At 32.5% G+C, this 24,054-nt stretch overlaps 2 protein-coding genes across 6 annotated transcripts in view; one reads left to right on the forward strand and one right to left on the reverse strand.

The window, feature by feature from the left end:
• LOC134691203 (regulator of nonsense transcripts 2-like) overlaps window positions 1-23,957 on the reverse strand; it is a 64,523-nt gene extending 40,566 nt beyond the window's left edge. For 3 of the 5 annotated variants that reach the window (XM_063551576.1, XM_063551538.1, XM_063551557.1), the window contains exons 1-9: window positions 23,764-23,957; window positions 7,865-9,294; window positions 7,202-7,261; window positions 6,692-6,875; window positions 6,000-6,044; window positions 5,642-5,726; window positions 3,517-3,593; window positions 2,770-2,850; window positions 1,416-1,565 (exon numbers count right to left, since the gene is read on the reverse strand). In XM_063551576.1, the coding sequence (XP_063407646.1) occupies window positions 1,416-1,565; window positions 2,770-2,850; window positions 3,517-3,593; window positions 5,642-5,726; window positions 6,000-6,044; window positions 6,692-6,875; window positions 7,202-7,261; window positions 7,865-9,282 (2,100 nt within the window). In that variant the 5' untranslated portion in view covers window positions 9,283-9,294; window positions 23,764-23,957. Of the gene's footprint in view, window positions 1-1,415; window positions 1,566-2,769; window positions 2,851-3,516; window positions 3,594-5,641; window positions 5,727-5,999; window positions 6,045-6,691; window positions 6,876-7,201; window positions 7,262-7,864; window positions 9,295-23,614; window positions 23,720-23,763 lie in introns of those variants that run through there. The other 2 variants (XM_063551565.1, XM_063551547.1) reach the window with 2 other exon arrangements.
• On the forward strand, window positions 19,120-20,871 carry LOC134704817 (piggyBac transposable element-derived protein 4-like). Its single transcript, XM_063563602.1, has one exon. The coding sequence runs from the start codon at window positions 19,120-19,122 to the stop codon at window positions 20,869-20,871; it is 1,752 nt and encodes a 583-aa protein (XP_063419672.1).
• Window positions 23,958-24,054: the final 97 nt, after the last annotated feature.

A 24,054-nucleotide genomic window follows, 5' to 3' on the forward strand; every position in this document is an offset into this window, starting at 1 on the left:
TGAAATTTTAATAATATAAAACACAAAGAAAACTTTTTTAAGGTGGTACCTAGCACTACAGGGAGATAACTCTGTAAAGTCAGCTAAACATTTAAAAAATGTTGTGTTGTAAAAGGAATATTAAGCTTCTCAATGATCAAAATTGGTGTTTGTCAAACTGCTATATAACCAGTGTAATTTTTCTGACAAAACGGTTAGTTCAAGTTAATTTTAGTGAAAGTGTTGGGTACCACCTTAAGTAGATGATAACAGCAAATTTTGATACATTTTCATTTACATCAAGGATAACTTCAATTTACTTGGGATCTAAATTTTATACCTTTTGCTTTGATGTTTTAAAATAAATCTTTAGATATATTAGAAATAAGCCAAGCAAGAAGTAAATTTGGCAAATATTAATAGATCAGGCATGCTCACATGGCGTTAAAGATGGAAAATCGCCACATTCCCTTTATTTAGAATACTAAGAAATTCAATTTGTTAACCCTTACCATGCGGTGATGGTATTTTGATGGGCGGACCCTAATAACCGTCATTTGGCTCCAATGGCACCACATACTTTTAGAAGTCCACTTTATGATACTTATTTTAAGTTATGCATGTTCCGTCAACCTGAGGCTATCTATATTCACGTTTCTCATGTATAAGTAGCATTTTGAGCACAAATACGGACTTGGAAAATTGAAATTGGCTAAAACTCGGTTTTCTGGAGGGGGAGGCTTCACATCTGTATCTTACACAAGAAGTTCAGAGGCATAAAACTGGCAAAGATAGTGCAAACTCAAGGCCATATAACTACTGATCATTATTATTATTGAAATACGCATAGGAAACAACTACTTCCGGTTTTGAGTCCGTTTGAAGTCAAAAATCGGCAAAAATCATGAAATTCGTTATTTTGGGTCCAAATTACCTTCTGTAGACTGCTGAACCAAGACCAGATTCACTCCGACCTAACAACTGTTGGGGTCAATTTGTTCACTAGGGTCCACTCTACACGCAGGCTACAGCTGGATACCTTAACCAGCAACCCTGGGTCTTCTGGGTCAAGAAAAGGGATGAAAAATCGGCAAAATTTATGCTTTTTGCACCTGATGACCCACTTTGGGGCAAATTCCTGCCCAAAAAAATACTTAATTCATCATAAACAGGTTTTAACTCAAATATGGCTTACAAGGTTCCTTGTACAAAGTTTCTTTAAGAGTAAAGATATTATCAAAAATAACTGCAATAGATAAAGGAAGTTGAGTTTCAGCTTAGGACAGAGGATGCAGAAAAGATCTCCTTTTTCTAAAAATTTTGACACCAAGTCATTTCCAATACATTATTAAAATATGTAAGGAAAGATATACTATAATTACTTACTTTACAAGATATTCCAGTAAAAAAATTGCATGTTTAGGAAATAAACTTACCTTTTCATCTTTTTTATGTAGTAAATATTTCTGCCAGTTTTCCATGAGAGCAATAGGGAAGTCTGTATATCTTTGATACATCAAACTACATATCAGTACAGCACATGGAATGTCAGACATCTTTAATTTAGCTTCTGTAATGGCCGCTGCCTGTAAAACATCACAACAGTATATTATACAAACATTTCATTGAACTTTATTATGACATTAGGAAATAAGCACTGTACGAATGATGAATTTTAAGGCACTAACACAAGTGTTTTTCTTAAGTCACAAATGATTCATTTAAAGTTGTTTTTTGTCGAGCCTTGACTTTAGTCGAAAAAGCGAGACTAAGCGATCCTACATTCCGTCGTCGTCGGTGTCATTGTGGGCGGCGTCCACAAATATTCACTCTGTGGTTAAAGTTTTTGAAATTTTACAGCTAATTTTCTTAAGCATGCAGAGCAAGACTTAAGTTAGCTTGCTTGCTTTGATTTTATATTGTACAATCATTAGGATAACACCCAATTAAATTCAAATATTATATATATAGGTTAAACTATGCTCATATATATTGTTTAAAGATGTCAATCTTATTTACAAAGCGTGTATAAACAATTATACAAACAAAGCAAGCAAGCCAACCAAAGTGTTGTTTTACATGCATTAGGAAATTAGCTGTAATAACTTTCTTAAACTATACAGGATTTCTACCAAACTTGGACAGAAGCTTGTTTATGATCATAAGATAGTATCCAGAAGTAAATTTTGTAAAAAGATAACTCCATTTTTTCTGTATTTTACTTTTAAATGGACTTAGATTTTCTTCCAATTAACATTACATACTGTCTGCAGTTAAAGTTTTCAAAACATTGATTAGATTCATTAACTATCCTAGATTTTTACCAAACTTGGACAGAAGCTTCTTACAATCATAAGATAGTATCAAGAGGAATATTTTTATTGATTTTTTTCCTCATTTTGGTTGAGCCTGCGATTTACAACAAAAGTAGGCGAGACACTGGGTTCCGTGGAACCCTTACAATTTTTCTCATATGAGAAGTGATACATAATGTCTTTATATCTATCCTTCTGCAATCCTTTTAAATTATTAACAGGGAAGTATTAAAAGGAGAAGACAGAAGTATAACACTACAAGACAATAACTTATTCATACAAAACCAATTCTGTGAAAGACTGTTGTCTATGGGGTACATTATAATTTTTTTCACAGTTAACTTTTGAATACATCAAATTTTTCCTTTGATCAGTTTATTCAGGTATAATTTTTTTAAGGCTTTCAAACCAAATTTTCTGTTATAAATATTTGTTGTCATGTATATTACCATATACACAATGTATTGATACTTACAACTTCTCCCACATATTTACTCAAGTTCAATGCTTCAAAGTCTTTCACTAGACTGTCTTTCTGACCTTCAGTAAGATTTCTCTGGAAATATAAACATCATATTATAACTTTTGATTGGAGAAATATGAAACTTGGTAAAATGAACTTGTCAAAAATGATCAGGTTTCTGTTTTATAGAATGTATTCCAACAACATTTCAACAGTGATTTATTTTTAATACTCTGGCCAGTAGAAAAAAGCAAATATAAAAGGTCATTAAAAAATATAAAAAAACTTGAATCTGCGATCCCTTTTTCAAAAACATAAAAAAAAATGCAATGCAAAGTTGTTAGGCATAACAACACATGCACAGCTATGCATTGCCTTACTTTTCCTCAAAACAGACTTGAATATCTAAGAAACTCACATCAGTAAGTCTTTATATTTTGCCACAGCTGCCACATGTGGAGCAGGATCTGCTTACCCTTCCGGAGCACCTGAGATCATCCCCAGTTTTTTGTGGGGTTCGTGTTGCTTATTCTTTAGTTTTCTATGTTGTGTCATGTGTACTTTTGTATGTCTGTTTTTTTCATTCTTAGCTGTGGCATTGTCAGTTTATTTTTTGATTTATGAGTTTGACTGTCCCTCTGGTATCTTTCATCCCTCTTTTATACATGTCTATATATTTGACCTGTTCTTCATTTTTGTTCACATCATAGAACTTTTCAACCATAATGCGATCTTTTAATCAATATAAACTATACAAACCAGTTTCTTGACAAATGCTGTATTCTTCTTTAAATTTGAATCAAGTTTCCTGAAGAAAGCTTCATCTGGTCGGTTTTCTATAATCATGAGAATATGTCAATAAAATTTTAGTAAAATGTTTTTTTTGTATAATTTTCTGAATAAATTTTATTAATCCACATAGAGTGAGAATCTAAAAATATGACATAATTATGTAGCTTATGATTAAATTCTTTCTGTGACAGCTTTAAACATTAAAATTGAACTATTTTGATGTATATTTCATATCAGTACAAAGCAGTTATCAATAATCACAGTAATCAACCATATGCTGCTATATTGTTTGGTAATCTGTGGTGTAGTGGTTAGTGCATTGGTCTACTAACACAAAGGTTCCTGGTTTGATCCCCATTCCAGAGTGAAAGTTTCAGGGACTGAATTTTCAGCTCTCCCTTGACACCATTTGCGATATTGTCTTGAGAAACGAAGATAGTTCGTTGGAAGGGGGGCGATAAATGGCTGACTCATGTTAAGAGAGAGCCATATCTCTTGCCTGTAAAAGACACCCATGTAGATTTCCAAAAGAGCAGGCTTATGCCACTACAAGGCAGCACTCGCACCCGCAAAGTGGAAAGAGAATAATATAAGTTGCAATAACTTGTTTCCTAATGCACTATAAATAAATATTTTCAAACTAAACTAGCAATATACACGTAAAATATGATGTTGTTAACATTACAATATGAGATAAGTTATAAGTGTTTCAGTTTATTAGTACAGTCGATTCCACTTAATTGCATACCGCTTAATAGCATAATTCGGTTAATTGCATACTTTTCTCCTGCACAAAACCATTTCCCATTCACCTAATGTTAAATTGTCCGGTTATATGCATAGCCTTACAAGTGGCATTTCGGTTTATTGCATAGAAAATAATCGCCAGCTAGATATGCTCAGTTAAAACTGACGAGATTTTTTACCGGAAACGGCAATTTGGTAAGTATATTTTTCTTGAATGCATCATAATTTTCATTATTATTTCACATTTACTTGTGTGTTATTCAAATAAAGTTTTAAAACAGTATCTTTCGTGTTTATATGATTATAGAGAAGGCCTCGATGTGTACACAGGTAAAGTTTCCCATATTCTATTTTAAGCCTCGAGGTCATAAAAATGTCAATCAGCTGATAGTTGTAAAAACACAACCATTCTATGATCTTCTATCTCAAAAGGTGTTAATTATTGATTGGATTTCAAACATTGTTCATAGATTATATTTTGGGTGAATTTTTAAAACATTAACGCCTGCTAATTATCGATCATTATCCAATGTGTAATTTCGTAATTCAGCTTGGGTGATCTACATTTATGTTAAATATTACAGGGCATTTATATATGGTTGAAGAATTTTATACATCAATCTTTCCTTTTTAATATTTTTCTAAAAAGAAAATTAACTTCTGATTATTATATTTTCTCACTTTCAACACTCGTGTCCAGCAAATAACCCGTGCATGGCCCCATCACCTGTTAACTGCTTTGCATAAACGAAACTAGCGGTGTTAAAGTAACAGTGTCACATCACTGTGTAATTGGTAAATACTGAATATCAAAGGCAGTTCATTACACAATTATTGTTTACAATGATTATAAACTGTGTAGTATTGTTAAACAGTTTGTTTTAAACAAAGCGTAAATTTGTACATCCGGGTCATAGAAACAAATCTATTTTTAGAACAATTTTATTATCGTATCTCAGGTAAAGGAAAAGTCGGTACATAAATAAACAAAAACAAAATGTGTTTATAAACTTTATTGAAAGAATTATGTAACACAATGAAATAAAATGTATGACAGTAGACAAATAACTTTTATTAGAATAAATAAGCATTCATTATGTTGTAAGTGGACTATGGACGTACATCTTTCTTCTTTGCTGATCTGCACTATCGATGTCATTTGACTCCGTAATTTGTCATTTCGGATATAAGCATACTCCGCTTTACTGCATAATTTCGTCTGACAAATGGGCTATGCAAATAACCGGAATGTACTGTATTGCCTTACAATGACAAGTAAGTGGCTTTGTTAAGGTTGGAATATATAAAAACAATTCTTACAGTGAAACCAAGACAAATTAGTTACCTCCTATTGATGCATTTTTCTCTCTTAATTTGTCCTTCACATCTTGTTTTTCTTTGTTTTCTTTTATGAAGTCACTAAGAGATTTCTGAAAGAGAGAACACAAACTTTGTATTATTTTTTCATGGTTAACCTTACATTAGCTTGACCTTGCAGTCAGATATCAAGGATTACTTTTTTTTTAATGATATTTTTTTAAAGTCTATTTAAACCTCAAAATATGAACCATTGGAACAATCAGGAACAGTTGAAAGTCATTGGAAATTTTTTTATAATTGTTTGATAGGTTCTAATATTTTCAGAACAATAAAAAACTCATCTATTTCATTTTATGACAGAGACAGCATTTAGCTTAACACACCTTTTCATCTTCCAATAATTTTCTTGCGTCCTCCTCCTCCTTTCTCTACAATGGATTCAAGATATATACATGACATATGATATTAACATTGTTTGTAAATAAAGATGTATGCTGACCTCTAGATCACCTTTTTGTTTGCTTGAAAAGCTAGATTGTTGTCTCAGTGAAATCTACCCCTAACCTCCTTTTTATTCATTCTTTGTAGCTCTTATTCTCTAGAAAATATTATACTTTGAAAGTTACTGTAGTTGAGTTTGTTTCAACTATGAACTATCTTCGGTATTTTTATTTGAAGAGTAATTAAGGACAAGACAACTCACAGTGTCCAGCACTTTTCTTTCGAGAGATCATAAACATGAAGATTATGTATACAACTACACTTAGTAACAACATGTTTTTGGATTGTTTTAACTTGTTTTGCTGTTTAAGATTGTTAGAATACATTAATGTTTCATGAAAACATTCTGCCTGACTCAGTGCAATACTACATTTTCCCCAAAGGGCATGTAGCATATAAGTTTACAAACTGGAAAACAAAACTGGAATATCAAACATAGCTTTCTCAACTTGAATTCAATGTATTTACTCCGTTTATGATCAGTTAGCTAATTACCAAAGAAATATCTCATTCAAACTTACTCTGAACTGTTGGTTTAGTCCGATTATTTATGTTTTATAAAATAAAATCAAACCTTCTTTTCTTCTTCTTTCTGCTTTAACTCTTCCTCTTCTTTTCTTTTTTCTTCTTCCTTTTTCTTTTCTTCCTCTTCTTTTTGTCTTTTCTGGTCTTCTTCTTTCTGCCACTGTGCCTCAAGATCTGATGCAGACTTCACATGCTTAGATTTCAGGTCTGGTAAAGTTGCAGACTTCTTTCCACTGAAAAAATAGTGTAGTACATGCTTTAAAATTAGCAACATTTTAAAACCTGATGTCAGGTCTACAAAAGGTAATGATTTTTCAATTGAATGCTCCAGTGAAATTACGATAATAATTTTCACTTAAATATATATTTGAAGTAGACATCTTTTACCTGTATCTATCTCAGATGCATATATTTTAAAAGTCAAAACTACATGAAATTAAAAATTTGAAGCACTGAAATGTTTCTTAGTGATATCATTTTTTTAGTGTCAGTTGTTAGATTGTTATCATTGATCATTGTTAATCATAAAAAGTCTTTTGTTTATAAGTAAAATAGCTACCTATCATTGTCTTTCAATGGCTTTGTATTGCTTTCTTTTGTACTCTTCCCATCACTGGACCTACATTTGAAAAAAATAATGCGAATTAAACATTCAAAAGTTACAGATAAGTTAAACATAATCAAATCTAAATTTACATGTTTCATTTTTTGTCACAAAATGTTTTACACCTATATAAATAGAAAATTGGCTTTAATCTGATTCTTTTTAATGTATATAAACCATTTAGCAAAAAAGTTCAGTTAAACATCTTTCTTTTAAAAGATGGTTTTCAATCTAAATGTAAAACCTGTAAAAATATATTTTAGAAAAAGGACCTTGATACTGTAGATATAGGTAAATTTTAAAAACATGTACATTTTCAATTTTTTAATACTGTAAACCAACTTATTTTCGCGGATACTTTATTTCGCATTTCGCCCTTTCGAGTCCATTTCGCGGCAATTAAATTTCGCGATTTTCTAATTAACTTGATGTTGTTAAATAATGAAAGGTCCAAGTTTTACATATTCGCGACGATTTAACTTCGCGATATTTTTCTACTCGCGAAAGTCGTGAAAATAAATCGCTCGCGAAAATTAGTTGGTTTACAGTATTTAACAACATTACAATAGAAGTAAAATGCATTTATGCCATATTAATTATGCAATCTAATACACATACTTTGTCTTGGAATCACCACTTCCTCTTTTCCCATTTCTGTCATCTTTCCTTCTTTCATCTTCAAATCTCTTAGCCTTATCATCCCTGTTGTTTCTTTCCCTCTCTCGTCTGTCTGAATATCTTTTGGAATCTTTTTCTTCAGAACGTTTTCCTCTATCATCACTTATTTTCTTCCTTTGGTCATATTTTTCTTCCTCCTTTTTGTAACCTCTACCATCCCCCCTTCCACCAGTACTACTACGGCTGTCTGTTTTACTCCTTAAACTGTCTTTACTTGACTGACTTCGAGACGGTGAATCTCTAGCATATGAATATTCATCAGGTTTCTTAGATACACTTTTGTTTTCTTTCTTTTCAACTTTTTTACTTAAAGAATCATCAGAAGATGACTTTTTCGATGATTCGTTTTTCTTTGCTGCTTTGTCATCGATACCCTTTTCTTTTAATATTTCTTTCTTTTCATCTGTTTCAGTTGTATTGGGAGTGACATCTTGACTAGCCTTTGTACTACTTGTTATAATTGGCACTTGCTCACTTTGATTTGTATTACTTGTGTCAGAGGTCACTTCAGCATTTTGGTTTGTATTACTTGTGTCAGAGGTCACTTCAGCATTTTGGTTTGTATTACTTGTTTCCGAGGGCACTTCCTCACTTTGTTTTGTACTTCTTGTTTCAGAGGGCACTTCCTCACTTTGTTTTGTACTACTCGTTTCAGAGGGCACTTCCTCACTTTGTTTTGTACTACTCGTTTCAGATGGCACTTCCTCACTTTGTTTTGTATTACTTGTTTCCGATGGTACTTCCTCACTTTGTTTTGTATTACTTGTTTCAGAGGGCACCTCTTTCTCAACCTTTCCTTCTGCTTCAATGCTATCATCACATGTGTTACTTGTGATTTCTACACTAACAGCTGAATCAACTAGGCTCATTTTCTCAGTTTCCTCTGAAAGGCTTTCAGTATCACATAAATTTTGATCTACTGTAGTTCCAGTAGATGTTTCAGGTTCATCTTTTTCTATTTTCTTTTCAACATTTTCTCTTTCAGCATCATCTGTCAAGTCTTTTGGTAAAATCTTAGTACTTTCAATATTAACATCATCTGACTTGTCTCCCCTTGTCAAAACATCATCTGACTTATCTCCCTTTGTCAAAACATCAACACTTATCCCATCTCCCTCTTCATCATTATCTGAAACCTGAGATGTGTCCGTTTTATCATAAATCCCCTCAGATAACTCATCATTTTTTACACAAACAGCCTCTGCTTCTGAAATATTTAGATTTACTAAAATTTCATCTAATTTCTCTGGTAAATTTGTAGAATGAGCTGTTTCTTCTGAATGATCTCCCCTGGCATTGTTTGTCTGATCTTCCAGTACACCGTCCACTGAACTTCCTATATTTTCATTATCACTCATCTTCTGCTACATCTGAAAAACAATGGATAATATGGAAAGACACAAACCCTAGAATCTGGAATTAAAGGACTGTAATACAATTAACTGTTGCCACAGAGATTTGCATCACCTGTGAATAATTTGAAAATAATTTGATAGTAAAATGCAAATTTTCAAGGTACATGGAACATAGCATTTTAAGGAAACATTAGGTGCCAATGCTTGTACAGTTGACATCGCTTAATCCCATACCAGTTAATTGTATATTTTTTTAAAGGTTACAGATAATTGGAAAGTACAATGTATATTTTTCTGGAATCAATGAATGCATTCTTTATTTGTTATTATATCATATTCACTTTGGGTTATTGTCTAAATAAATCTTAAAACAGCTTCTTTGGAGTTCATATGGTGCCATATTGATTTATCTCCCTTGTTTTTTTTTAAGCCTAAAGGTCATGGAAATGTCAGAGGGGTAATTGTTGTAAAACATGACCATTCTCTCTCAAAGGTGTTAATTATTGAATAGATTTCAAATGTTGTCAACAGATAGTGTCAAATAGCATTCAGGGTGATTTTTAAAAACAATGACTCTTGCTATTTATGCTTATTAATTTCAATGACCACCTGATGTACACTCGTAAAGGTTTAACATTGACCACGTTTTTTTTTTAATTTTTTGGTTTATGGATCCGGCAACCCTATTTTGCTTTTGCAAAATAAAATTGACTTTTCATGCTTTTTTATTCCTGCCGACCCTAACAAACACATAATCCCTGAGAAAAAAAAAAAAAATCTTTTTTATTGAAATGAAATGCATTAAACACTAACAGAATTGATATCACTTTCTGTTGTGAAATAAAACTTCCAATTTATGTATGTAAAAATAAAAAAATCAGTGATAACTGACCTTGAAATGTCGTTTGGGCAAATAATTTTGCCGAACGAAACCCGTGTTTAAAATCTGTTACACAATAAGTTTGTTTCCCCTATTTGTAATCTTTCTGTAAAATGCATCATCCCATAGAAAAATGGAAAATGAACTTGTCCAAACGTCGAAGACAAGTTAAAGTACTAAATAAAAACAAATCATTCAGAATTTTCTTGTTTCATAGATACATGCAATTAAAAACCAGATGCTCCGCAGGGCGCAGCTTTATACAACCGCAGAGGTTGAACCCTGAACGGTTGGGGCAAGTATGGACACAACATTCAAACTGGATTCAGCTCTAAATTTGGATTGTGATTAAATAGTTGACACAGCATAGGTTTCTCACACAGAATGAATGTGGTCTAATGAACTTAAAATTTTTGTTTTGCCTTTGAGCAATTCACTATGATGTTGAATATTAATCCTCTCAAAAAAATGTTTGAAGAAATTTTCTTTTTATTTATGAAGTTTCAAATGATAAAAATTGAACCCATCCCCCCCCCCCCCCCCAATTTTTTCACACCCCCTATCCTTTATTCCAAAACTAATCTCGATTCAAATTTTTAATTGAGTTTGCAACAATAATTACTCATTTAAATACATCATAAAATATTAAAATGTTAAAAAGTGCTTGTTATCACTGAATGGTAAAGATTGTTTTAATTTATCAGTTGGTAGTAAAAGTGAATATACATTGTATATTGAATAAAACAATGATTTAAGTTTATTCAACCACCTATTCTGGACAAAGAAAGATAACTCCAATTGAAAATCTTGCTATTGCACAATATTATGAAATTTGATTTTTTCTTGATATTGTGCAATACTGCATGTGCATTTGAAAATACTTTCTATTGCACAATACTGTGTACTTGAAAATTTCTTGCTATTGCACAATACTTAATATAATAATTTTAGATCCTGATTTGGACCAACTTGAAGACTGGGCCAATAATCAAAAATCTAAGTACATGTTTGGATTCAGCATATCAAAGAACCCCAAGAATTCATTTTTTGTTAAAATCAAACAAAGTTTAATTTTGGACCCTTTGAACTTTAATGTAGACCAATTGAAAACAGGACCAACCAGATGCTCCGCAGGGCGTAACTTTATACGACCGCAGAGGTTGAACCCTGAACGGTTGGGGCAAGTATGGACACAACATTCAAGCTGGATTCAGCTCTAAATTTGGATTGTGATTAAATAGTTGACACAGCATAGGTTTCTGACACAGAATGAATGTGTTCTAATGAAATTGAAATTTTTGTTTTCTCTTAGAGCAATTCACTATGCTGTTGAATATTATTCCTCTCAAAAAAATGTTTGAAGAAATTTTCTTTTTATTAATGAAATTTCAAATGAGAAAATTGAACCCAATTTTTTTAATCACATCCCCCTTTCCCTTATTCCAAAACTAATCTCAATTAAAATTTCTAATGGAGTTTGCAACAATTACTACTCATTTAAATACATCATAAAATATTAAGATGTAAAAAAACTGCTTGTTATCACTAAATGGTAAAGATTATTTTAATTTATCAGTTGGTAGTAAAAAGTGAATATACATTGTATATTGTATATATAACAAAGATTTAAGTTGATTCTGGACAAAGAAAGATAACTCCAAATAAAAAAAATTCTTACAATTAGATATTTCTTGCTTACTATTCTGGACAAAGAAAGATAACTCCAAATAAAAAAATTCTTACAATTAGATATTTCTTGCTTACTATTCTGGACAAAGAAAGATAACTCTAATTAAAACAAAATTGCTATTTCACAATATTTTGCAATAAGATATTTCTTGCCATTGCGCAATACTGTGCAATTGAAAAGACTTGCTATTGCACAAAACTTAATATAATAATTTTAAATCCTGATTTGGACCAACTTGAAAACTGGGCCCATAATCAAAAATCTAAGTACATGTTTGGATTCAGCATATCAAAGAACCCCAAGATTTCATTTTTTGTTAAAATCAAACTAAGTTTAATTTTGGACCCTTTGGACTTTAATGTAGACCAATTTGAAAACAAGACCAAAAATGAGGAATCTACATACACAGTTAGATTTGGCATATCAAAGAACCCCATTTATTCAATTTTTGATGAAATCAAACAAAGTTTAATTTTGGACCCCGATTTGGACCAACTTGAAAACTGGGCCGATAATCAAGAATCTAAGTACATTTTTAGATTCAGCATATCAAAGAACCCAACCGATTAATTTTTTGTCAAAATCAAACGAAGTTTAATTTTGGACCCTTTGGACCTTAATGTAGACCAATTTGAAAACGGGACCAAAAGTTAACCAGATGCTCCGCAGGGCGTAGCTTTATACGACCGCAGAGGTTGAACCCTGAACAGTTGGGGCAAGTATGGACACAACATTCAAGCTGGATTCAGCTCTAAATTTGGATTGTGATTAAATAGTTGACACAGCATAGGTTTCTGACACAGAATGAATGTGTTCTAATGAACTTAAAATTTCTGTTTTCTCTTAGAGCAATTCACTATGCTGTTGAATATTAATCCTGTCAAAAAAATGTTTGAAGAAATTTTCTTTTTATTTAAGAAATTTCAAATGAAAAAAATTGAAATCACATCCCCCTTTCCCTTATTCCAAAACTAATCTCAATTAAAATATTCTAATGGAGTTTGCAACAATAACTACTCATTTAAATACATCATAAAATATTAAGATGTAAAAAAACTGCTTGTTATCACTGAATGGTAAAGATTATTCAAATTAATCAGTTAGTAGTAAAAGGTGAATATACATTGTATATTGTATATAACAAAGATTTAAATTGATTCTGGACAAAGAAAGATAACTCCAATTAAAAAAAAATCTTGCAATAAGATATTTCTTGCTTACTATTCTGGACAAAGAATTAAAAAAAAATTTGCTATTTCACAATATTGTGAAATTAGATATTTCTTGCCATTGCACAATACTGTGCAATTGAAAAGACTTGCTATTGCACAATACTTAATATAATAATTTTAGATCCTGATTTGGACCAACTTGAAAACTAGGCCCATAATCAAAAATCTAAGTACATGTTTAGATTCAGCATATCAAAGAGGCCCAAGAATTTAATTTTTTTTTAAATAAAACTTAGTTTAATTTTGGACCCTTTGGACCTTAATGTAGGCCAATTTGAAAACGGGACGAAAAATGAAGAATCTACATACACAGTTAGATTTGGCATATCAAAGAACCCCATTTATTCAATTTTTGATGAAATCAAATAAAGTTTAATTTTGGACACAGATTTGGACCAACTTGAAAAGTGGGCCAATAATCAAAAATCTAAGTACATTTTTAGATTCAACATATCAAAGAACCCAACCGATTCATTTTTTGTCAAAATCAAACTAAGTTTAATTTTGGACCCTTTGGACCTTAATGTAGACCAATTTGAAAACATGACCAAAAGTTAAGAATCTACATACACAGTTAGATTCGGCCTATCAAAGAACCCCAATTATTCAATTTTGATGAAATCAAACAAAGTTTAATTTTGGACCCTTTGGGCCTCTAATTCCTAAACTGTTAGGACCAAAACTCCCAAAATCAATACCAACCTTCCTTTTATGGTCATAAACCTTGTGTTTAAATTTCATAGATTTCTATTTACTTATACTAACGTTATGGTGCGAAAACCAAGAAAAATGCTTATTTGGGTCCCTTTTAGGCCCCTAATTCCTAAACTGTTGGGAACTAAACTCCCAAAATCAATACCAATCTTCCTTCTGTGGTCATAAACATTGTGTTTAAATTTCATTGATTTCTATTTACTTAAACTAAAGTTATTGTGCAAAAACCAAGATTATGCTTATTTTGGCCCTTTTTTGGCCCCTAATTCCTAAACTGTTAAAACCAAAACTCCCAAAATCAATCCCAACCTTTCTTTTGTGGTCATAAACCTTGTGTCAAAATTTCATAGATTTCTATTAGCTTAAACTAAAGTTAAAGTGCGAAAACCAAGAAAATGCTTATTTGGGCCCTTTTTGGCCCCTAATTCCTAAAATGTTGGGACCAAAACTCCCAAAATCAATACCAACCTTCCTTTTATGGTCATAAACCTTGTGTTAAAATTTCATAGATTTCTATTCACTTTTACTAAAGTTAGAGTGCGAAAACTAAAAGTATTCGGACGACGACGACGACGACGACGCCAAGGTGATAGCAATATACGACGAAAATTTGCGGTCGTATAAAAATCTACATACACAGTGAGTTTCGGCATATCAAAGAACCCCAATTATTCAATTTTGATGAAATCAAACAAAGTTTAATTTTGGACCCTTTGGGCCCCTTATTCCTAAACTGTTGGGACCAAAACTCCCAAAATCATTACCAACCTTCCTTTTATGGTCATAAACCTTGTGTTTAAATTTCATAGATTTCTATTTACTTATACTAAAGTTATGGTGCGAAAACCAAGAAAAATGCTTATTTGGGTCCCTTTTTGGCCCCTGATTCCTAAACTATTGGGACCTAAACTCCCAAAATCAATACCAACCTTCCTTTTGTGGTCATAAACATTGTGTTTAAATTTCATTATTTTCTATTTACTTAAACTAAAGTTATTGTGCGAAAACCAAGAATAATGCTTATTTGGGCCCTTTTTTGGCCCCTAATTCCTACACGGTTGAAACCAAAACTCCCAAATTCAATCCCAACCTTTCTTTTGTGGTCATAAACCTTGTGTCAAAATTTCATAGATTTCTATTAACTTAAACTAAAGTTATAGTGCGAAAACCAAGAAAATGCTTATTTGGGCCCATTTTGGCCCCAATTCCTAAAATGTTGGGACCAAAACTCCCAAAATCAATACCAACCTTCCTTTTGTGGTCATAAACCTTGTGATAAAATTTTATAGATTTATATTCACTTTTACTAAAGTTAGAGTGCGAAAACTAAAAGTATTCGGACGACGACGACGACGATGCCAACGTGATAGCAATATACGACAAAAAAAATTTCAAAATTTGCGGTCGTATAAAAATTAAGAATCTACATACAGTTAGATTTGGCATATCAAAGAACCTCTTTTAATCAATTTTTGATGAAATCAAACAAAGTTTAATTTTGGACCCTGATTTGGACCAACAAGATAAACTGGGCTAATAATAAAAAATCTAAGTACATTTTTAGATTCAGCATATCAAAGAACCCCAAAGTTTCAATTTTTGTCAAAATCAAACTAAGTTTAATTTTGGACCCTTTGGACCTTAATGTAGACCAATTTGAAAAGGGACCAAAAATTAAGAATCTAAGTACACAGTTAGACTCGGCATATCAAAGAACCCTGATAATTCAATTTTTGATGAAATCAAACAAAGTTTAATTTTGGACCCTTTGGGCCCCTTATTCCAAAACTGTTGTTGGGACCAAACCTCCCAGAATCAATACCAACCTTCCTTTTGAGGTCATAAACCTTGTGTTTAAATTTCATAGATTTCTATTTACTTTTGCTTAAGTTATGGTGCGAAAAACCAAGAAAAATGATTATTTGAACCCCTTTTTGGCCCCTAATTCATAAACTGTTAGGACCAAAACTCCCAAAATCAATCCCAACCTTTCTTTTGAGGTCATTAACCTTGTGTCAAAATTTCATAGATTTCTATTTACTTAAACTAAAGTTACAGTGCAAAAAACAAGAAAATGCTTATTTGGGCCCTTTTTGGCCCCTTATTCCTAAAATGTAGGGATCAACACTCCCAAAATCAATCCCAGGCTTCCTTTTGTGGTCATAAACCTTGTGTTAAAATTTCATAGATTTCTTTTCACTTTTACTAAAGTTAGAGTGCGAAAACTAAAAGTATTCAGACGACGACGACGCAGCCAACGTGATAGCAATATACGACGAAACATTTTTCAAATTTTGCGGTCGTATAAAAATTGTCCATTTGGATATGAAAATGGGAATGCAAGACAACTGATGAACCCGATATCCTCGTTTTTCCAGTGGACAAGTCTATTATGTTTTTGACATGTGTGTTGAAACTTATTTTAGTACGACTTTTTTGCAATTTTTTCTTTATCCGTTTTTGTGCTTGAAGATCATTATTAACAAAGTTTCCTAAAAAATGATTTATTTAATAAGAGCTGCAGGGATCTATTTTTTCTTGTTTGTGAAATGACAATTTAATTTCGTCTTTTTCTGTCGACACAACCCCCTTTTTTCACAGGAAATTATTAGACGATGTCATGCATGGTTTATGACAGCTGAGCAATACTATTTCATTGAAACTAAAATTTAAGAAATGACAAAATAGCATACCAAACATTTTGTTTTTTGCTTATTTTTCTTCCTTCAATTTTCTTTTTTTTTCCTGACCGACCGGCCTGACTTTTTCATGGGGAAAATCCGTAGACCAACAAATCAAAAAACCCTGGCCTTACAGTGCATTAATTTATAATTCATGATTTATATATACATTGTAGATGTATGTAAAATATTTATTTTTTTTAAGTTGTTAAAAATGCATTTACTTTAAAAATCCTTCTATTTTGTCACATTCAATATTTGTGTCAAGCAATAAATCCTGACTACTTTTCATTTATTGAAATTATCACAGTTTTAACCAGATGCTCCGCAGGGTGTAGCTTTATACGACCGCAGAGGTTGAACCCTGAATGGTTGGGGCAAGTATGGACACAACATTCAAGTTGGATTCAGCTCTTAATTTGGATTGTGATTAAATAGTTGACACAGCATAGGTTTCTGACACAGAATGAATGTGTTCTAATGAACTTAAAAATTTTATTTTCTCTTAGAGCAATTCACTATGCTGTTGAATATTAATCCTCTCAAAAAAATGTTTGAAGAAATTTTCTTTTTATTTATGAAATTTCAATTTTTTGAACCCAATTTTTTTAATCACATCCCCCTTTCCCTTATTCCAAAACTAATCTCAATTAAAATTTCTAATGGAGTTTGCAACAATAACTACTCATTTAAATACATCATAAAATATTAAGATGTAAAAAAACTGCTTGTTATCACTGAATGGTAAAGATTATTTTAATTTATCAGTTGGTAGTAAAGGTGAATATACATTGTATATTGTATATAACAAAGATTTAAGTTGATTCTGGACAAAGAAAGATAACTCCAATTAAAAAAAAATCTTGCTATTGCACAATATTGTGCAATTAGATATTTCTTGCTTACTTTTCTGGACAAAGAAAGATAACTCTAATTAAAAAAAAATTTGCTATTTCACAATATTGTGCAATTAGATATTTCTTGACATTGCGCAATACTGTGCAATTGAAAAGACTTGCTATTGCACAATACTTAATATAATAATTTAAGATCCTGATTTGGACCAACTTGAAAACTGGGCCCATAATCAAAAATCTAAGTACATGTTTGGATTCAGCATATCAAAGAACCCCAAGATTTCAATTTTTGTTAAAATCAAACTAAATTTAATTTTGGACCCTTTGGACTTTAATGTAGACCAATTTGAAAACAGGACCAAAAATGAAGAATTTACATACACAGTTAGATTTGGCATATCCAAGAACCTAATTTATTAAATTTTTTATGAAATCAAACAAAGTTTAATTTTGGACCCCGATTTGGACCAACTTGAAAACTAGGCCAATAATCAGGAATCTAAGTACATTTTTAGATTCAGTATATCAAAGAACCCAACCCATTCATTGTTTGTCAAAATCAAACTAAGTTTAATTTTGGACCCTTTGGACTTTTATGTAGACCAATTTGAAAACGGGACCAAAAGTTAAGAATCTACATACACAGTTAGATTCGTCATATCAAAGAACCAACCCCAATTATTCAATTTTGATGAAATCAAACAAAGTTTAATTTTGGACCCTTTGGGCCCCTTATTCTGTTAGGACCAAAACTCCCAAAATCAATACCAACCTTCCTTTTATGGTCATAAACCTTGTGTTTAAATTTCATAGATTTCTATTTACTTATACTAACGTTATGGTGTGAAAACCAAGAAAAATGCTTATTTGGGTCCCTTTTTGGCCCTTAATTCCTAAACTGTTGGGACCTAAACTCCCAAAATCAATACCAACCTTCCTTTTGTGGTCATAAACATTGTGTTTAAATTTCATTGATTTCTATTTACTTTCACTAAAGTTATTGTGCAAAAACCAAGAATAATGCTTATTTGGGCCCTTTTTTGGCCCCTAATTCCTAAACTGATGAAACCAAAACTCCCAAAATCAATCCCAACCTTTCTTTTGTGGTCATAAACCTTGTGTCAAAATTTCATAGATTTCTATTAACCCTTTCAAGGCGAACAATGCATTGAGGCATCCCCGTAGCCAGGCCGAACAATGCGTTGAGTCATCCCCGTAGCCAGGCCGAACAATGCTTTCATGCATTAACAATCACGTGATGAAAATAATTTTCGTCTTTTTAACTCATTTCCCCCGTAAAGCTACGTTTAACCCAATAAATATCAAGGTTTTCAACAAGCTTGCATGTTACAGTATAAGAATACGTATTCTTACTGAGTTTGACGCCTAATATTTACCATAGTACAATGAAAGATCGGTAGCGTCAACAAACAAAATAAGTCGTCGCCATTTTGTACAAGACATGTGATGCGAACATGTGACCTTTTAGGTCAAGAAAATGTTATTTAGAAGGAAAGTCAAATATAATTTCATTATTATTTGATTTATATAATGATTAGAATAACGAAAAATGCTTTTCAAAACTTCACGGAGAATAAAAGTCAAGTAATAATTGGACTTCCGTGGGCGCGGCTATTCCATTTTCCCACAAAGGTCGCACTCCTTTTATGGAAAATCTAAATAAAACTATCCAATCACTTTCCTCTCCCACTTGCTCGGTGTCAAGGACGCCAAAATCGTAGTAAATATAGTAAAATGTCGTCTGTAACATTTTGAAAATACAACAATGTCCGACACTTCAGAGGACGAGTTTGAGGGGTTTTCGGCGGGTGAAATCGAACTTGCATGCCAAAGATATCAAGTACAATTAGCCCAAAACGGCATTGGTGATGATTTTCTGATAAGTGATGTTGAAAGTGAACTGTCTGATGATGAACCACAACTTGTTGACGTGAATAATGCCGGTGATGCACCCAACAATGATGGATGGCACCAAGGGTTTGACATTTATGAAAGAGGTCTCCCCCATCTGTTTCAACCCAGAAATACTACTGGTCCACAAAATATATTAGGCCCAGAGAAGGAAATAATTGACTTTTTCCAACTGTTCTTGTCTGACCACCTTTTACAACAGATAATTGAGAAAACTGATAGCTATGCACAGATGCAAAAAGATTTGAATCCTGACCTAAACAAGTCAGCTTGGTCTTGTCCTTCCTTGCCCGAGATGAAGGCTTTTATTGGTTTAACTTTCCTAATGGGTATTGATGTGAAGCCAGATTTAAAATCATACTGGTCTAAAGATTGTCTGGAAACCCCATATTTTGCCACAGTTTTGGCACGTGACAGGTTCATGCAAATTATGAGGTATCTACACTTTACTGATCCTCACCAGCGAGTTCCACAAAGAGGGGAGCCTAACTACGACAGTACTTACAAAGTCAGATACTTTATGGAAGCTCTTAACCAAAAAATGAGGGATCAATATATACCGAAAAGAAATGTATCAATCGATGAGTGTATGATACCATACAAGGGAAGGGTTGCCTTGAAACAATACATGCCTGCTAAACCAACAAAATGGGGAATTAAGCTCTGGGCGTTGGCAGAGTCGGACACTGGGTATATGTCATTTTGTAAAATCTACCAGGGCAAAACAGATAGAACGCAAGTAGGGTTGGCTAGCACTGTCGTTATTTCCTGTCTTGAAGGTGCCAATTTATCCAGACAAGGTTACCATGTTTACATGGATAACTTCTTTTCCAGTCCTGAATTGTTCACCAATTTATTTGAAAATCTTGACACTGGAGCCTGTGGAACAGTCCGTCAAAACAGAAGAGGCTTACCACAGGATTTAATGACAAAGAAGCCTGTTGGTATTACACAGAGAGGAGATAGTCAGTTTAGGCAAAAGGGGGCAATTTCAGCTACAGTATGGAAAGACAAGAAAAATGTTTCTGTGATATCTACCATCCATGACAACAGCTTGACGGAAGTGAGTAGAATTGTTCAACATGAAGGACAATTCCAAAGGCAGCAACTCCAATGTCCAAAGATGGTTGCAGATTACACCAGCCACATGGGCGGTGTCGACCGTTGTGACCAGTACATACAGTACTATTTCTTCTGTCACAAAACAAATAAATGGCCAAAGAGAGTGTTCTTCAAGATGCTGGAAATTATTAAGTTTAATGCTTACCGTCTGTTACAAATGTCACCCAATCACCAGCAAACTACATCAATGACCTATTTGGATTTTTCTAAATCAGTTGCAACCCAACTCATTGCAGGGTATACCACAAGGGACAACCGTAGGGGGAGGCCATCTAACCTACCTGTAGAAGTCAGACTAACACACAGACATTTACCAGCAGATTTGGGTAACAAGACATGGTGTCATGTATGCTGGCATAGGGTAGCTAATGATACTCAGGAAAAAAGGCGTCAGACAAAATATGGTTGCGTAGAATGTAGCAAACACCTTTGCATGCCACATTGCTTTACAGTCTACCACTCAGTCAGAAATTACACTTCTTAATTGACAGTTACTTAGTTACACATGAAGTTGAAGGAAAATACATAATTTGCTGAAAAGATATTCATCATTTGTTGAGAGGATTTTCATTGTTTGTTGAAAGGATATTCATAATTTATAATTGTTGTTACAGTTGACAGTTTCATTTATTAATTTTTGATCAACAATATTCCAAATTTTAAGGAACATTTAATTATTTTCATCATTGAACAATACACAACCAAAGACTGGAAATTCTAGCATCTCATAGAAACTGACACAGATAATTATTTAAATAAATCATAGTAAGTTCATTATTGTTTTAAAAGAGTCTCACTTAGTTTATCAAGATATTGAAGTGTTAAATATTCATACATGTATATTGGTGTGTCAGATCAGAATACATTGGAATAATATTTCCATGATACAAAACAAAACCAGAAAAAATATATATACATGCACATTCATTTAAAAAAGCACATATGAATCTGAAAAGAATTGATTTTACCAGAAAAAGTAGTATTTGATATCTCCACAAAATTTTAATAAATCCACAAAAGATCCAAACAGTCAGTTTATATCTAAATCTATGCAAAAATACAAAGAAAACATTGGACCAAGAAAGACAACTCCAACTTGTTCAGAGTCTTCTGATTGCATTACAGGTAAAAAAATGGCCGCCGGAGAATTTGACATACCATTTTCATTCGTGTTTATTCACACCATTGAGCTAGAATTTTGACTCTGGAGTTATTTTTTCCATTAAACTTTGATAAAGGAACACTCGATAGGTGTTAATTACCGTTTGCAGTGTTAATTTAGAAGATGGAAGGAATAAATATAAACCGGTCACAAAAAAAAATGATTTCTCAAATAAAACGTCATTTTCCTCCAACAAAAGGTTAAAAAATATCAAAAGTATGTATTGTCATGTAAATTTGTTGGTATTGCAACGATCCTTTCATACTTAAGTGTAAAACTATCGAGTTTGAACCCGATTTGATGAGAAACAACCAAGATACAAACGTTTTTTACAAAACGTCACTTTTTCTTCAGTTACACGTCAAATTAATTCAGGCCAGGCAAACAACGTCCTGAAATTTGATCAGGTCACACAACGTCACGGTAAAAAAAAAATCAGTAAGGAAAGTGTTAACTTAAACTAAAGTTATAGTGCGAAAACCAAGAAAATGCTTATTTGGGCCCTTTTTGGCCCCTAATTCCTAAAATGTTAGGACCAAAACTCCCAAAATCAATACCAACCTTCATTTTGTGGTCATAAACCTTGTGTTAAAATTTCAAAGATTTCTATTCACTTTTTCTAAAGTTAGAGTGGGAAAACTAAAAGTATTCGGACGACGACGACGACGCCAACGTGATAGCAATATATGACGAAATTTTTTTCAAATTTTGCGGCCGTATAAAAATCAGTTATTAACCCCATCACATTCTTTATGTATCATGCCCAAATTAGGAGCCTGTAGTTCAGTGGTTTGCATTGGTTCATGATTGTCATATTTTGTTATGAGTTAGGCTGGTTTTTTTTCATTTGAAGTGTTTCAGATTTCTCATTAAAATGATTAAGGGGCATTTCAAAGCTGACTTGATTGTATGGTTTTTATCCCATAAACTTTTGGTATTTAGCTGTATTGTGCCTCTGAATGACCTTATATCACCTCCAAATAACCTTTTGACGTCAAGCAACAATCACTTTTTAGTTGTGATGTCAAATGATTTGAATTATCATGTCAAAATTTACGATAACCTGTGTGATTTTATGTAATGGGAGACAAATATGCAAAAATTTTGCATACAAGTGTAAATACATCTATTGTTGAAGGCCTTATGCCATTAACTTATGGGGTATCAGGATGGTTCGCCCTGATTACATGTTCACCCTAGGTTCGTCCGCAACGAGTTTCTTCACCCTGAAAGTCCGTTCGCCCTATATTCATTTATGATATGTAAATGTTACATCAATGAACGAAATATATATTAAAATTTAATTAATTTAATAAAATTCTTGGCTGCATTGTTACACTTTATTAATACAATGTAGTGCTGAAATTCCGAGAAATTAATTTCCTCATAGCAGTACCACAGAATACATCATGAATAAATATTCGGTGAATGTAAACTTCAACATATTCAATTACATACAAATAATTTAGTCTTCAGTTGTTTTAAATTTGAAAATACAATGTAGTGCTGAAATTCACAGAAACTTATGTTTCCTAGTAATGTAATAACATACAGATACAAACTTAGTCCTAAATAAATTTGTACCTTGAAGTCACAATATCTTGTAGTCCTGAAATGTACTGAAACTGATAACCTAGTATAGCAGCTAGCTTTAGACAAGTTAACATCGTAAATATTCAGAGAAATTGTAGACTGTCTTCAACACATTCAATTATATACACACAACGCAACACTATACTAAAAAATAAAATCAGGGAGAACGGACTCAGGGCAAACATGTATTAGGCCGAACCAGAATCAGGGCGGATGGACCCGTATTCCCCCTTGCACATGTTTTGCCTTCCTAAACAATACTTTGCCCATGTTCTATTTTGCATTTTACGGTGACCCAAGCTAATCAAAAAAGGGTCAGGACGCAAAGCAGGTCTATTACATTGCATCTCCTGTTTATTTCCCTTAGCATCAAGTGTAGACTTAATTTACCATTTAAAATACCTTGTTCAGATCAATCAATGGTAACCCACATGCAACACATGTACTGTAGTATTTACACAAATGTACCCACATTGAACCCTATAAAAAGATTGTGTTACAGCCTTGTCGAATTGTATGGCATTTTGATGAAGAAAATAATTCTATTTTCTCTTATGAGCTCTTATGGCTTAAAATGAAAGTGAAACTTGATCTTTATTTTGATTTTTGTTGCCAACCTACCTCATATCTTTTACTGAAGAATTGTCGAATCATTTGATGAACCACATGTTCCACACTACCATGGCTAACTTATCTACAATATTTTTTAACATTTACAATTTGTCATGTCAGTGTGATCGTAAAATTTACATTTATTTTCTTTGGCATTTATTGCAGCTGGCAGTTAAAAAATATGGCGTCTGCAAAGGATATTTTCGTACTTCGTAAATCCATTTTGTTTATAAAAATAATTGTCAATTTCATAATAGTTAATCCAAACAGATATATTTATTCATATACACATAGAAACAC

Source organism: Mytilus trossulus, chromosome 1 (genome assembly GCF_036588685.1).
Source record: "Mytilus trossulus isolate FHL-02 chromosome 1, PNRI_Mtr1.1.1.hap1, whole genome shotgun sequence".
Lineage (NCBI taxonomy): Eukaryota > Metazoa > Mollusca > Bivalvia > Mytilida > Mytilidae > Mytilus > Mytilus trossulus.